The 14021-nt window shown below is 37.2% G+C and overlaps 1 protein-coding gene across 2 annotated transcripts in view; it reads left to right on the top strand.

Moving 5' to 3' along the window:
• Positions 1–14021, top strand: part of LOC114476582 (Kv channel-interacting protein 2) — a 102063-nt gene that overhangs the window by 43192 nt on the left and 44850 nt on the right. The window contains exon 1 of one of the 2 annotated variants that reach the window (XM_028468247.1): positions 6997–7334. The exons of the other annotated variant lie outside the window; for it this stretch is intronic. Within the exon in view, the coding sequence (XP_028324048.1) occupies positions 7247–7334 (88 nt within the window). The 5' untranslated portion in view covers positions 6997–7246. Of the gene's footprint in view, positions 1–6996; positions 7335–14021 lie in introns of those variants that run through there. 2 annotated transcript variants of the gene reach the window in all.

The raw sequence follows: 14021 nt of genomic DNA, 5'->3' as shown, positions 1-14021 counted from the left end.
ATTAAGTATTCATATTATTAAGAAGTATGTTACGCTTCATTTAAGATAATGATAATAGTTATTATTAAAGCAAATTTTAGGGGATGAAGTGCATTTGATACATTTTCATTTCATTTTCCAGGCTTTATTTGTGCATTTATTTACTTACTTGAGCCTCAGACGTTACAAGGATTTATTTTCCCAATCTGTTTCTGCCCTCTACTGGTACATATTCCACAGTACAGGGAACCAAACACTATGTTTTACTATGTCGATATCACCAGTGGAATAAATTAAAAAAAAAAAAAAAAAAATAGAATTTTCATTTGAGATTAAAAATCAAGATATATCGGCACTGTTTGGATTTTTTTTTTTTTTTTTTTTTTTTTTTGGTCATATGTTGAATTTTGAGTGAACACTTTTGAACTAGTTGCTTTCTTCTTTCAGTCTTATTTTACCCTAATAGTTCTCAATTTTTTGTAAGTTTTTTTTGGATTTCATACACATTAAGGTACAGAAATATGACAAAAGTATTCAGGTTTGTTAAACTTATAAATATGTAGATACAAACCATACAGTGTTCAAGCTGGAAGCTGTGGATAGCGGTGTACTTACTGTAAGTCTGCTCTTTGACTAGAGGTTATGCACGTTGTTGCCTGCAGATGGCAGCAAAATCATGCTTGTTTATTTTGCTTTTCACCTATAAAGCCTTTCAGTTTTTTTTTCAGGTGTTAAGACAATAAAGTACATTATTTAAGAAAGTTCTATGTGTCCTGGAACACAAAGCACTTTTGAACACTAGTAAATTTACTAGAAACATTATAAACGTTTTAATGACTTCCTTGTGTTTTGCTCAACCAAGAATACACTAAATACAGTTAAACCAGGTGAGCACAGATTACAAAATATGAACATAACTTCAACACAGTTGTCAGTTTCTACAACAACATTCGCAGTTTGATCTCAAGTGGGCAAGTACGTTTTTCAATATTATGATGCCGTAGTTTACACTCACACACACGAGAAACTTTGCTGGAAATCTGTGTTTGACAGAAATAACCAGCTTAAATTGAGAGTTCTTACAAATGCCAATTCATTTACTTCACATAATGTTGTACTGCAAGCCTTGAATAATGTTTTGGTGGCGTTGTATGGGACTTTGTGAATTTGGAGGAATAGAAATCACCCGAAGAAAATCTCCTGGCGGGCCCAACTAGATGATCTGTAAGGGCCGCATTTGGCCTGCGGACCTTGAGTTTGACACACCTTGACTATGCACAGTTAAGGACAACCATATTATGATTCCCTGAAAAGAACACAGTTGGATAACAACCAAAGATTGGTCAAAGACACCTTGGGTTGTTTAAAATATTACACATATTTATATTGATTCAAATAATCTGCATAGATTGGCATTTTTTAGGTGTTTCTTGCTCCGTGATTGATTTGCAACGTTCTACGCTACATCTTCATTAAAATACTATTTTATAGGCTATGAAAGAACAGAGCATGGAAGATATGAAGACAAACATTTTCACTAATACTTTTTGAACTTCTATTCCTCTAATGTGGAAGATTAAAAGGTAAACCAGTTTAAAACCCATATTTGATGTAAATCAGTGGAGACAGAGAATGTGCAGAGATCTCAACGCCTGCAGCTTCATTTCTGTGAAGCTTTTCTTGCATTTCTGTTTGTATTTAACTCTTCACCTCACATCCCTGAAGTCAGACGAGTGTTTCCACCTGTGCCTCTTCATCGCCCCTCATCCTCCTCTCGCCTCCCTTTTCCTCCTCTCCTTCCCTCCCCACAGTCACGTGTCTCTCTGTGAATAGCGTGTTAAGTGGGCTTCAGCATCTGGTGCATTTTGCCTGCCACATGAATCACATTAATGACAAATGCGAGAACGTGCGTCTTTGCCAGATACTGGAGCGGAGTGCTGCTGTCACATCTGCCCTCCAACATTCCTGTGTGTTTCTGTGCTGATGTGGAAGCCAACACAGTCTGCTAACATCATTACATGATCTGTGGAGAACCATTATGTTGTCACACAAGACTGTCATTATATCTTTATTTTCTGCATCTATTAGTGCCAATACTAAGAAACTGTCGTTTGAATAGAACAGAGTTAACAGAGTGTGCTAGGGCTGGGCAATATATCGAGATATCAACTTTTCTTACATAATACAGAAAATGACAATATTGCCTAAATCGAGATTTTTTTTTTTTAATTGTTTTTCTTTATACATTCACACAGTTGAAAACACATCATACAAGTATTTAATATTATTCATTGAGTACAGTCAAACAGTGTCATTTAGAATTTTTCCATATTTGTGAGATATACTGTATATTTCATAGTTTGTTTTGTATTAAAACACTTGTTTTAGGAGTCACTGATTTCGTTCCTTCTCAGAACAGCTTTAAAAGCTCATACATTTCTGAGTGCATCCTAATGCAGACCTGCCCCTAAACAAGCCACACTACAGAACTCACTCACACGTGCTGTCCCTTGTAGGAGAAAAAGATAAAAGTGGCACATTTTGTGCAGCTGTTTGTTAATAAATGTGCCTGTGTGGCATTTGGCATCAGAAAATTTAACCCACAATTGTCTTTCTGGTCAGACTTTATTGAGTTATAATATCAAGAGTTATATCTTATATTGCCATTTTCAAAAAAAAATATTGAGGTATGAGTTTTGGACCATATCACCCAACCCTACAATGTGCACAGCAAACTGTGGAGCAGCAGTTGCTACTATTGTGCAAAAGATAAAAAAAAAACTCTTTGGATTCCCGTGTTGCTGGATGGTGTTTCTGCAGGGCTGCACACACAGGTCAACACAACGCGTCTGTCTGCTACGAAACGTGTCTCTTTGACCTTTGTGGCCACCTTGTCTATCCTCATTTAATACTACTAATCAGAGCTGCTTGCTTTTTATTTAACACTCCTATTATCCTCAAATATTAAACACATTTTACCTTTGGGGTCCATCTGACCCCAGGGATAATTGCCTCCAGAAAATGATTTTCAGAAAATTGTTGACCAAGTTTTTGTGTAAGGCACAAAAGTTTATTCGTTGAATACATAAATAACCCCTTGATAATGAAACCTTGATATGTTCTTAAGCGCCACCATCAGGCCAAACATTTAAATTATAATGAATTTATCACATTCTTGACTCTCACATAATTGATGTTGGTGAGCCCCTCTTTCCTCTCATAAACATATTTATTTACTTATTTTTATCTCCTTTTTTGTAACATATTTAGGGTTATTCACTATGAAGTTTCATTTATCCCTCCTCTTCTGTTATCTGGGCTTGGGACCCATGTTAAACAAGTTTTACACAGCTAAAACAGCTTGGGGTCAAATTGACCCCAAAGGAACACCAATGTGTGCAATTTTCTTTCCTAATAATTTGTACCCATCAAATTAGGAAAAGTCATGAAATATGAAGCAATAAAAGACAAATCAACTATTGTTTTTTGATTGATAAACATTGAATGGGGTCAAATTGACCCCAAGGATAATAGGAAGGTTAACCCATCCAATTTTTACACTTTTGTTATTTTTTGCATTGCGTTTCTTGACATGAATTGCACAAGTTCCCCTGATTTCCCACTGTGTGCGTACTGTAGGTATTGTGTTGTAATCATTGCACACCTGTTTATAAATTTATAAGTGAGTGTTGAACTGTGTGTTCTCTTCCTCAGGAGAATGTTCACAGACTCCATTATTTAAAGGCATGGCGAGCCTGTCAGCCTGGCAGAGTGGTTTCTTTTTTTTGAGCAGTGTAAGTGTTAGTCAGTACCTATCTGCCTAATTACAGTTGAATCAGAAAAAATGTTGATAGTTTGTGTATTACACACACACACTAACTTCTGAAAGTCTCGCACATCAGCGCGTCTGAGGGTAGACGCGCACTACGCTAGGAAGATGATGCAGGAAATAGTTGGAAAATAATCCAGATTCAGTGAATTGCAGGAGTGTACAGTATGTTGTCATTTTTTTACCAGCCACTAAAATGTAGTGTAAAAAAAAAAAAAGATAAATATTGTTCATCTGCTGCTGTTCAAAGACTATAATACAGTGGTTCACAAATGTTTCTGGGTTGTGTGTTCCACCTCAGATATTTTTATTCTGTTTTTATTTTTCTTAAAAAAATTTTTTTTTAAAATGAAAGTATAGAATACAGTTGAATGAGATTGTGTGTAAAAACATGATTTTAATCAGTATGTTTTTCATCAATTACAATACATTTTAGGTGACCCCCAAGGTTGAAAAACACTGTTATAGTGCATTTTATTTATTTATGTATTTATTCAGTTTATTTCCGACATGGTTGCATTCACAGAAGTTTTGTTATTCTTTTTTTTTTTTTTTGTACATGCCGAAAAAGGAGACTAGATAAGCAGTTTGCTTATCCAAGTCCCGTCCCCTGTTTTGTACACAGAAAATTTACATCAAAGCTTGTCTCTCTGGTCAAACAGTCTTAGGTTGTTCTGAGCACAATTTCATTGCATTGCAAGAATATGAATTGTTTTTCACTCATGGTTGTGATAATAATGTTAAAACGTGGATATGTTTGTTCTTTAATTATTGACAGAATGCATTATGCATGTGTGTGTTGAAGCGAAACCTGATTATATATGAAAGTGTGTGAATATATGTATGTTGTTTTAAGTAAAACGTGTGTGTGTGTGTGCATGCGTGCGTGAGTGTGTGTTGCATTAACCTGCTTGCCACAGATTGAACCTGAGCGCTGATTAGATTCATTTCTAACAGGCGTGTTAAGCTGTATTTGAAATGGCATACTAATGTACTACTCGTAATAAGTCTGACGATAAAATGAGAAGTAGTGCGTTCACATTAGATAGTATGAAAAGTATGCGAGAAATACCCAAATGTATAGTATATTGGGACATCTTTTAGATATATACTAGTCATACTTAACTGTCCCCTGATGCATTGCGAGTGGAACGTAAAATCATCCTGGGATCGGCTTCAAGCTAAAAGCCAAACATCCCCCTTTCAAAATAAAAGCATCTCTTCTTGTCTTCCATTCGTTTTTAACGCTTTCTTAAATAGGGCTCTTGTTTTGAAGTTAACCGGAAGTTTTGCCAGTTGCACAATGGCAGGTCTCAAAAAAATTGTTTCTGCGAGTTTTACGGCTCAAATGACCACATGTTGATATTCTAACTTGGTCAATTTTTTGCTAAAAACTAGGGATGTAAAGATTAATCGTGAGGCAGTTAAAAATAGATTCAAAGGTGTCACGGTTCACATCGATACTCTGAAATTGAATCGCAGTACTTAGAAAAAAATAATAGTAATTTTTTTTTTTTTTTTACAGCAAAGGGCGCTATCTATTTACAATTTGAAATTCAGGACGCACCACCGTGTTTTAAATCAGAAGTGTGGAAGCCTTTTGGCTTCCTCAAGACAATGAAAGATAAAAGAAAATAATACAGTATTTTTATTTTCATTTTCGAAGGAAAAAAATGAATATTTTTCAATCAATTGTCTACTGTCTCATTTTGTAAAATAAATCGTGAGAAAATGGTATCGTGAACCCAGTATTGTGAATCGAATCATATCGGGAGTTGAGTGAATCGTTACATCCGTACTAAAAACGCTTTCAGAACTTTCAAAGGTGGAGAATCAACGGAGATATTTACACTCACTGTGCTTCTGTTTTTTTTTTTACCGTTGTAGGTTCGAAATGAATCTTGGGCAACTTGGAAGTATACTTCACTGGGAACTGTCATCGTCCTAATCCTCCAACCACACTTTAAGTATATAGTAGACAGTATATACTCATTGGAGTATGCCATTTCAAACACAGCCTTATTGTGACTTTCTTTGATGCATACTGTTTGAGACACGTGCAGTCAAACACTCGTCTGTCCTTTGACCTCCTCAGTGTGACTCCTGGATGAAAACAAAGTAACAGAGCGTGCAGAGGCAGTCGGAGCGTTTTAGAGGAAGCATCTGCCTGACATTTAATTGATTTTTCCAGACCTGACGAACAGGCGTGTGTGTGTGTAACAGAGTCTGCCATTCACAGCTCCAGAAAAATCCATAGAGTCTGGCGTTGCCCTGGTAACGGGGATCTGTTAGTTCAGCTAATAGGTGAAGAGAAGGCGTGATTGTGGCGTTGCGTTGGTTAATATGAGACCGGTAATGAAAAAACAAAACACAATACAAAAGTGACACTTGGGAATCCATGGTGAGTGCATTTCCTTGTTTATTGTCTGAGACGCAGCGTGGTGGCCAAGCGTTAAGAATGAAGAAAGGCTTAACATTTACATTTTTTTTTTTAACCAAATCCCTCTGGATTTTTAGAGCTCCTCCTCCCTGTCCCTTCATTTTTCCAATTTTTTACTAAAAATGATAATCCATGCATCGACTCCTGATGATCTGGCATTGCCTAAAATCGTTTTTCTCATTTGTCAGGATTTTTCACTCTTTTTGAATTTCACCACACTGTAGAGAAGCACAGAGTATAAATTATGCATCCCCCCCCCCCCCCACATCTCTTCATCCCTACCTGTCTCTTCATGCTTCCTCACTTTTGCACCATTTTGCTGCTTAATTCTCATCTATTTTGTCGACAAACATCATTAATAAGCTAGAAAGAAGCAGCGAGGTGGGGGTGTGATACTAATTAATGGCTTTGCTTTGGTTCCTCTGTCACTTTACTCAACCTCCCGCTAACTGTAACGCACACAGATGTACACAAGCTCCCAGCGGCTCTTCTTCATTATTTGTGTGTATAAAAACAAAAACAAAAAAACAATCAGCAACATCAACAAGGTGCCAGTGAGAGAGGAAAAACCACCACCTGTCACTCAAGACAGCCTCCTTTTTAGCACACACCCATGCGCACACACACACACACACACTTGCACTCTCACATGTGTGCCCGTCCGTACTTTTCCGCCACACTCTGTTCCCAACCAATCACAGGATGACTTTCTCTGAAAGTGAGAGGGAGGAGGAAAAGCTGTGCTGGCTGATTGACAGCTAGCACCCTACAGGTGGAGAGAAGAACTGAGGGAACGAGAGAAGAGGGGAAGACAACAGGAGAGGAAGCAGAGGAGGAGGAGAAGAAGAGCAGCAGCAGACATCACACACACACACACACACTCACACACACACACTGGGCTGTTCCTCCCATCCTACCTGGAGAGCTCTCCATCCTTGGCAGACTGTAGCTGATTTACCACCACCACCACCTCCGTGCACTTCCACAGACGCTCCAACATGAGCCAGTGCAGGAAAAGGTGCAAGAGGCAGATCAACAAAGTGGCTCGCTACTTCTACCGCTTCCTAATGGGAACCCTCACCCAAGGTAGGTACCCCAAAACTTTTCGCACCCACAGGTTTGCCTGTGTGGAGCGCACAGATGTGGGGCTCACTGGACTTTCTTATACACTTACCTAAAAATGGTGGTTTAGGCTATTTAAGTTCCTATTCAGTTCTTGTTGATTGAGTGGATACACAAGTTCATTGATCAAAAACATATGCACACATTTCAATGTTCTGGAGTGGATTTGTAACTGCACATGGCCAGTCGGGTATATTTATGTGATTTAAGTTCTTATATTTCATCTCCAGAAAGCAAAACCCAGTCCTTCAGTTTTCAGATAACAGCCTCTTCTTCTCTGCGGGGCATCTACACATCATTATATTCCTGCATTAATGATATGTTTTACCACAAGTAGCACTTTTTTATGCTAAACTGAAAATCAGTCATTTAGGCTACATGGACTCCCTTCCTTCTTCTTTTCATGTCTTTTTCTCCATCCAGAGCTGAGCTCATTTTTCCATTTACAGCTCTGTCCTCATCGCTCGTCCCATGTTCTCTCTGGAGCAGTCGACTTGTTTTCTCCCAGGAAACATGTGGCATTCCACCTTCATTGATAAACTCTCAGTGGGAGAGAGACACACATTCGCCTTTTATCCAGCTCTCTGTATGACATCAGCTCTCCTCACAAGCTTCTCCCAGCTCACAACTTCACAACGCTAACAGAAGCGCTGGAGTACGAGTGTTTGCACTGAGCGATTTTATCTATTTACATGACATTAGAGGGACTTCTTTCCCTCATAGCCCCACACTTTCTGTCTCCCAATGGCATTCAAAATCATCTTTTCGACAGTGTGTTTTTTCAATAAGAGGTGCTCTCACAGCTGGGAGGAAGTCACTGTATAGATCTGGAGTTGGGGTAGGGTGGGGGCTCTATTGAATCCCAACCATTGAACCTGTTTGTGAAGGTAAACCTGTGTTTATACGACCTTGTCAGCTGAGCGAGTAGTGAATACTAATTAAAGCACCGTACACACTCGTCTCCACCTCACTTTTTCTTCTTATCTCCTCCGTTTTTGACACCCACAGAGAGCTATGAGCGTGAGCGTCAGCTTTGGCCCCTACAGGAGAGGTCAAGATAGACATTATAGCTAATATGGGAATCTGTCAGTCATCTAAATAACCACAGCAGGAGAAAACATCAGGTGCTGATTAACATTTCCTTTAGTTGTCACAGATGCTGCAGTTTTAGAAAGCAAGTATTTAATTAATAGCTGTGATTAAATGTTTTTCTCTTCACTTTAATCATTGCACATTTGAAAACCTGATGCTCAACGGAAACCGTAAATAGCCTATTTATTCCTCATGTTCACACTAAATGTATTTTATTAAATTGCATAACCCTTCAAATAGTCAACTCTTCCCCACCCCTTCTGTTGTCGTACCCTGACTCCCTCTTCCCTGTTCCCTTCCCATTCACTAAGGTGTAACACTGCCCTCTCTTTTTATATACTCCCTTCAATAAGGTTTCTCTTAACCTTCCTTAGGGAGGGCTGGTGATAGTCACAATTAATCAATAAATGCATTTATTTAATTGCAATAATAAAACATGCAGAGCTGTCATGAAAAGATTGCAGTACATGTAGTGTTGACCGCTGGAAAAAATAGATAGATAAAAATTAAACCCTGAAAAGGAGCAAGTGAGGATGGATACGTGTTATTACATTGTTTACCCTGTAAAATAAATGAAATAAAATATACTCTTTGGAGGGCTAGCGTCAATGTTAGGTCCTTGTAACAGACTTGCGTTCCTGGGTATCATCTCTTTTTTGGTCCTTGCTTACCTTCTAAATTTAATTCAGTTAAATTCTGCTTCTTCCAAATGTTTTACAGTTTTTGGTTTTTTTTTTTAATCATAAATGCTCTAAAGTTTGACAGATAATAGCAAAGGCATGTGGTAGTATTAAAAAGGTTGGAGTTCAGCCAATGTGATGGCATTGGTCTTTATTTAAAACCATTTTTGCAAGGCAGAATGTTGAATTTGCTGTTATGACGCACACACACATATATACACATAAGATCTAATGATGGTTTTTTGTTATTTCACTGTTTCTATTGCTCGCTAAACTGCTCAGAGATTAGTTACTCGTTTCTTTGTGTGTGTGGAATTTTCCCATGTCCCATGGCTACTGATGTGGCCCTGCATGCCTGTTGGAAAGGGGAGGGGTTAAAAGAGACGTGTGCTATAGGCTGTGGGAGCCAGGAGGGCTGAACTGTTACACAGGGATTTCATCAAGGCTTTTTAACATTTGGTGTTTGAGAACTGTGGCATTTTTGCCCGTGCCAAAAGTGGAGGGAGTAGAGGGATGTGCCATTTATATCAGGCACCAGGAGACAGAATCTGCTCTGTGTGTAAAAGGGAATTATACACAACATTAAGAGAGTCTCTGGGTAATCAGGATTGGTCAGGACTCGCGGGTCATTTCTGCGTATGTGATGACGTTTATGATCACCACAGCTTCTATTTTTTTTTAAACTTTGCCCACTAATTAGTTTTTATCATTGGCTCCTGTAGGGTAATCAAGGCCGTGTGTGTATATGTGTGTGTGTGTTTTGTCTCACTGTCCGCCCTGAAGCTTTGTTTACCTCGATTTATCAAATGAGGCGAGCTCTGTGTTCTGCAATTAAAAGGTTTTAAGTAAGATTAGTCTCGTCTTCTCAACCACAGGCATTTACATTTTTTCTTTGCTAAATGTGTAATAAAGACGTCACAAAAAATGTATTAAAAATGTACATTTTTATATATTTTCACAGGGGTTGAATAGATGAGAATGTTATTCTGGTCTTCCTTTTCCTTCATTTTCACAGTATTTTCAGCTCAAATGTTGGACACCACACCACAGCTCTTTGGTTTATTAGATCTCCTTTTGTCTTTTCATGTAATCTTAGACACTGGTGTTCATTTTAAGATCAAAATGTAGGGTTCACACAACACTTTTATAAAGCCTCTTTTGTGTTTTGTTTTTGTTATTTAGTGCTTCAGTCCTGTCATCATAAGAATGTTAAAGACAGTATTGTATAATACGTTTGAATTTTTTTATTTTTTTTTGACATGAGGCCAGTTGTTGAGAAACTGGTTAAACTCACAGTATTTATGTACCAGTATTTATCAAAGCAGCTAAATGAAAGGAATTTTGATGCTGAAAGCAATAATGTAATGTGATGCAGTTCATCACAGTAATTACAATTCTTCCCTGGCAAGTTTTTTTTCTAGATTCCTCAAGATCCTTTCTTTGGTAAAACATCTCAGCCAACGTTGTTTGTGCGATTTTAATAGTGTTCACAGACCTGTTCACTAACCACTGCTGCTAATTTTTTTTTGTATTATTTATTTTATTTTTACTTATCAAATTACACATTACCTCACTTTGTCAATGACTAGCTCAAGACAAATTTGCTCCAAATCAATATTTTATGTGGAAAGATTAATGTGTTTACTTGCTGTGCGCAGACCAGCGTTCCTTGTTGCTCATTTAGGCTAATAGAGATGATCATGTGGTCATTTTTCCATCTCCCTCGCTGCATATTTCTCCCTGAACTCTAGAAAATTAGATGTACAAACGCTAATAAATGTAACATTCCTTCATTCCCTACTTAAGATGGACTGACTTTTATTTGGGGGTCTTACATTTTTAAAGAAAACAGATTTTTTACGTGTTCTTTTCGTATAATGCACTGACCAACTACTGTTGGCTGATTATTTTCCATGTTCTGCCCTCCCGATGTGTTGCACTGGCATGCATCTCAAATGAATATATACATTGTTTTGATCTGAGAGATAAAAGAAACAGGTTTCACTGGAATTTCAGCAGCAGCACATCCCGGGGTCCAGGATGATTTTCTGTGCAGCTCACAAATGGAATGACCAAAGAGATTCTGTTATCAAGCTCTTTCTTTCTTTCCAATGAATTATATATGTTCAGTTTGAGCAAAGACCATTGAGGTGATGGGCTTTGTATGAGTTGATTTTTCAATGATCTCCAGTGCAGAGACGAAAAAAAAAATGATAGTGGGATAGCAACTACTGCATTGAAAAACAAATTCAGTGATTCACATTTGAGCATCGCTTTGGTAATAATCATTAGTCACTGTTGCAAGCTTTTATTTTGCACCAGCGTTAAATAGTTATAGCAAAGTGATGGGCAGACACTTGTGTTAGATTTGATGTGTAAATAAGGTTTTTCTCGACCATCTTCCCAGATCTTTTAATTGAACAGCTTCAAGGAAAGATAACAAAAGTTGGACTGTTTCTCAGTGTTGTTTATTCTAAGTTAGTCTAAGGCTGAACGATTAATTGCATTTGCGATATTATCGCGATATCATAAAATGCAATTTTATTTAGTAATTTATTTTAGGTTTGTTGGGAGTTTGATTTCCCTAGAAAACGTCCAATTGGTTAAAGCAGATATTAGTTCTCCTTACTTTTCCTGCTCTTTAGTATGTGTGACGTTACTGACTAGATATTAGTAAGCTTTATTTTTTATATTTTTTATTTTGTTTATTTATAGACTGGCCTGTTAAGTTCATAGAGTGTTAAAGAAGTGCAGTCCACATGTTTACATGTTTCATGAAAAGTGAAGTTAGATACGTTGAGGAAGTAAAGCCACAGATTTGTTTGCTTTATTCTTGTAATCTGTGCTTTAAAATGTATATTTTATATTTATTTAAAGTTTAAATGAATCTGAAATTGTTTGTTATGAAACAGACTGGTTTATTGCTTGTGTTCATTGAAAAATAAATGACAAGATGCCCTTGAAAAAATATTCGCATATTAAATCGCAATATTGAGGGAAAAAAAGTGAAGTGTCAGGTGTGAGATGACTGGAAATGGTAAAAACTATAGAAATAAATCTATTCAGGAGGCACTAGATCAGTGCTTTTCAACCTTGGAGTCGGGACCCCATGTGGGGTCACCTGGAGTTTCTGAAAAATTTAAATAGATTTTTGAATTATTCTCTTTTTTATTATTAAAATTACACATTTTTAAAGGTATTTACAAATGAAATTCTTTAAAAGTAGGTGTTATCACTCGTTATTCTATCATTATGCTCTATAGCAGTTTTTAAATAGTAAATAATTTTCTAAGCAAAATGTTGTAGTTGGACAAAAGGGGGTACTTGGATTCAGAAATAGGAGAAAGGGGTACTTGGGGGCAAAAAGTTTGATAACCACTGGTTTAGAGAAGCAACCTAAATAATATCTTTCACAGTTGTATGGAAGAAAATGCTATTAACACATATTTTGGTTTTTAGAATACATCCTGATGGATATCATTGGCAATTGGCAAAAATTAGATTTTCGATTATTTTTTTCAAAGCACTTAAAAATTTGCAATATAAAAATAGTTTTTATCTACAAATTGATTTAATCATTTTTTTTTTGCCCAGCCCTATAATATGGTAAATATTCTAGAGTTCTTAGTTGATTTTTTTTTTCTTTCTTTTTTTCACTTGTCTGCACATGCTGTCAAAGGTCAACACTACAACAAGTGCAATCATTACGAGACAGCAATGCATGTTTTGTTATTGCAATGAAATAAATTAATTTATTTTATTGCTTAATTGTGACCATCACCAGCCCTCCCTAAGGAAGGGTAAGAAACATTTTATTATAGGGAGGATATGAAAAGGGAGAGCAGTGTTACACCTAGGGGGAGGGGCAGGAAATAGAAATGGTGGGGAAGAATAGCTTGTTTTACAGTGAGAGTGAGATGTGAAGTTGTAGAACATATTGTGCTTATTATGTTGTTCTCACTTTAAAAAGCTACTTTCTACATATGCAAAGCTCATTCATGGCTGTGATCCTTCCTGGTCTACAGCTTTTGCTCATCTCACTGCATCCATTGCCTGTGTTGCCCTTTTCCTGGTTTAGTCTCTAGAATCAGTCTGATTTCAACCTCAAGCCACCTACAATATCACGCATCAAACTTTAATTGCTCCATATCCTCTTGCACCATCCAGTCGTGTTTGTTGTATTTTTGTACAAATGGTTTTCTTCCTTTCTTTAATCAGAACTTATCTCATTTCAGCACCTGTAGTGTTTATTCAGTTCAACAATATCTGTTTCACAATTACCCTCTTGTTTCTGTCAAACACCATTACCCACCCGTCTATCACTTCCTCTCTGTTTCATTGCAAACTTGACATTTAATGTCAGTTTGAAACATAATGAATAAAACATTCTGTCTAAGATGTTAGGGTTCTGACAGGTGCTTTCTTGGAGCACGTTGTGTAGGCGCACTAGTTGGCTTTGTTTTTATATATGAAGAGTAGTGAGGCATATCACAGTGTGTGGTAATGCAATTCACAGTGTGGAGGAACTGTTCATTAGGATAAGTTATTCAGAGCTTGTGTGCTTTAGCAGGCAGGTGAAGAGGAGATACTTCATACAGCTGAGCTCGGTCTGGGCTGAAATGAGTGCATAATAGGAAAAACACAGCTGGAAGTGTAGGGTTGGAGTCGACACATGTGACATAAAAGAAACATACGACATAGATTTAGGTCCATCCCCACAATGTTGTTCAGCATCTTCTGCAATTACCGAGTATCTGGCACCATTCCCGTGTTTTGATAGATTAAGAAAAGATTTGTATGAAAGTAAAGTAAAGTAAAAGAAAGATGAAAAACAATGAAGTAAACGCACCAGAAGGAATTAATAGAAAACAAAAAGCAA

Source organism: Gouania willdenowi, chromosome 15 (assembly GCF_900634775.1).
Source record: "Gouania willdenowi chromosome 15, fGouWil2.1, whole genome shotgun sequence".
In the NCBI taxonomy this organism is placed as follows: domain Eukaryota; kingdom Metazoa; phylum Chordata; class Actinopteri; order Blenniiformes; family Gobiesocidae; genus Gouania; species Gouania willdenowi.
Note: the sequence above shows the minus strand (reverse complement) of the source record. Positions and strands in the feature narration are given on the sequence as shown.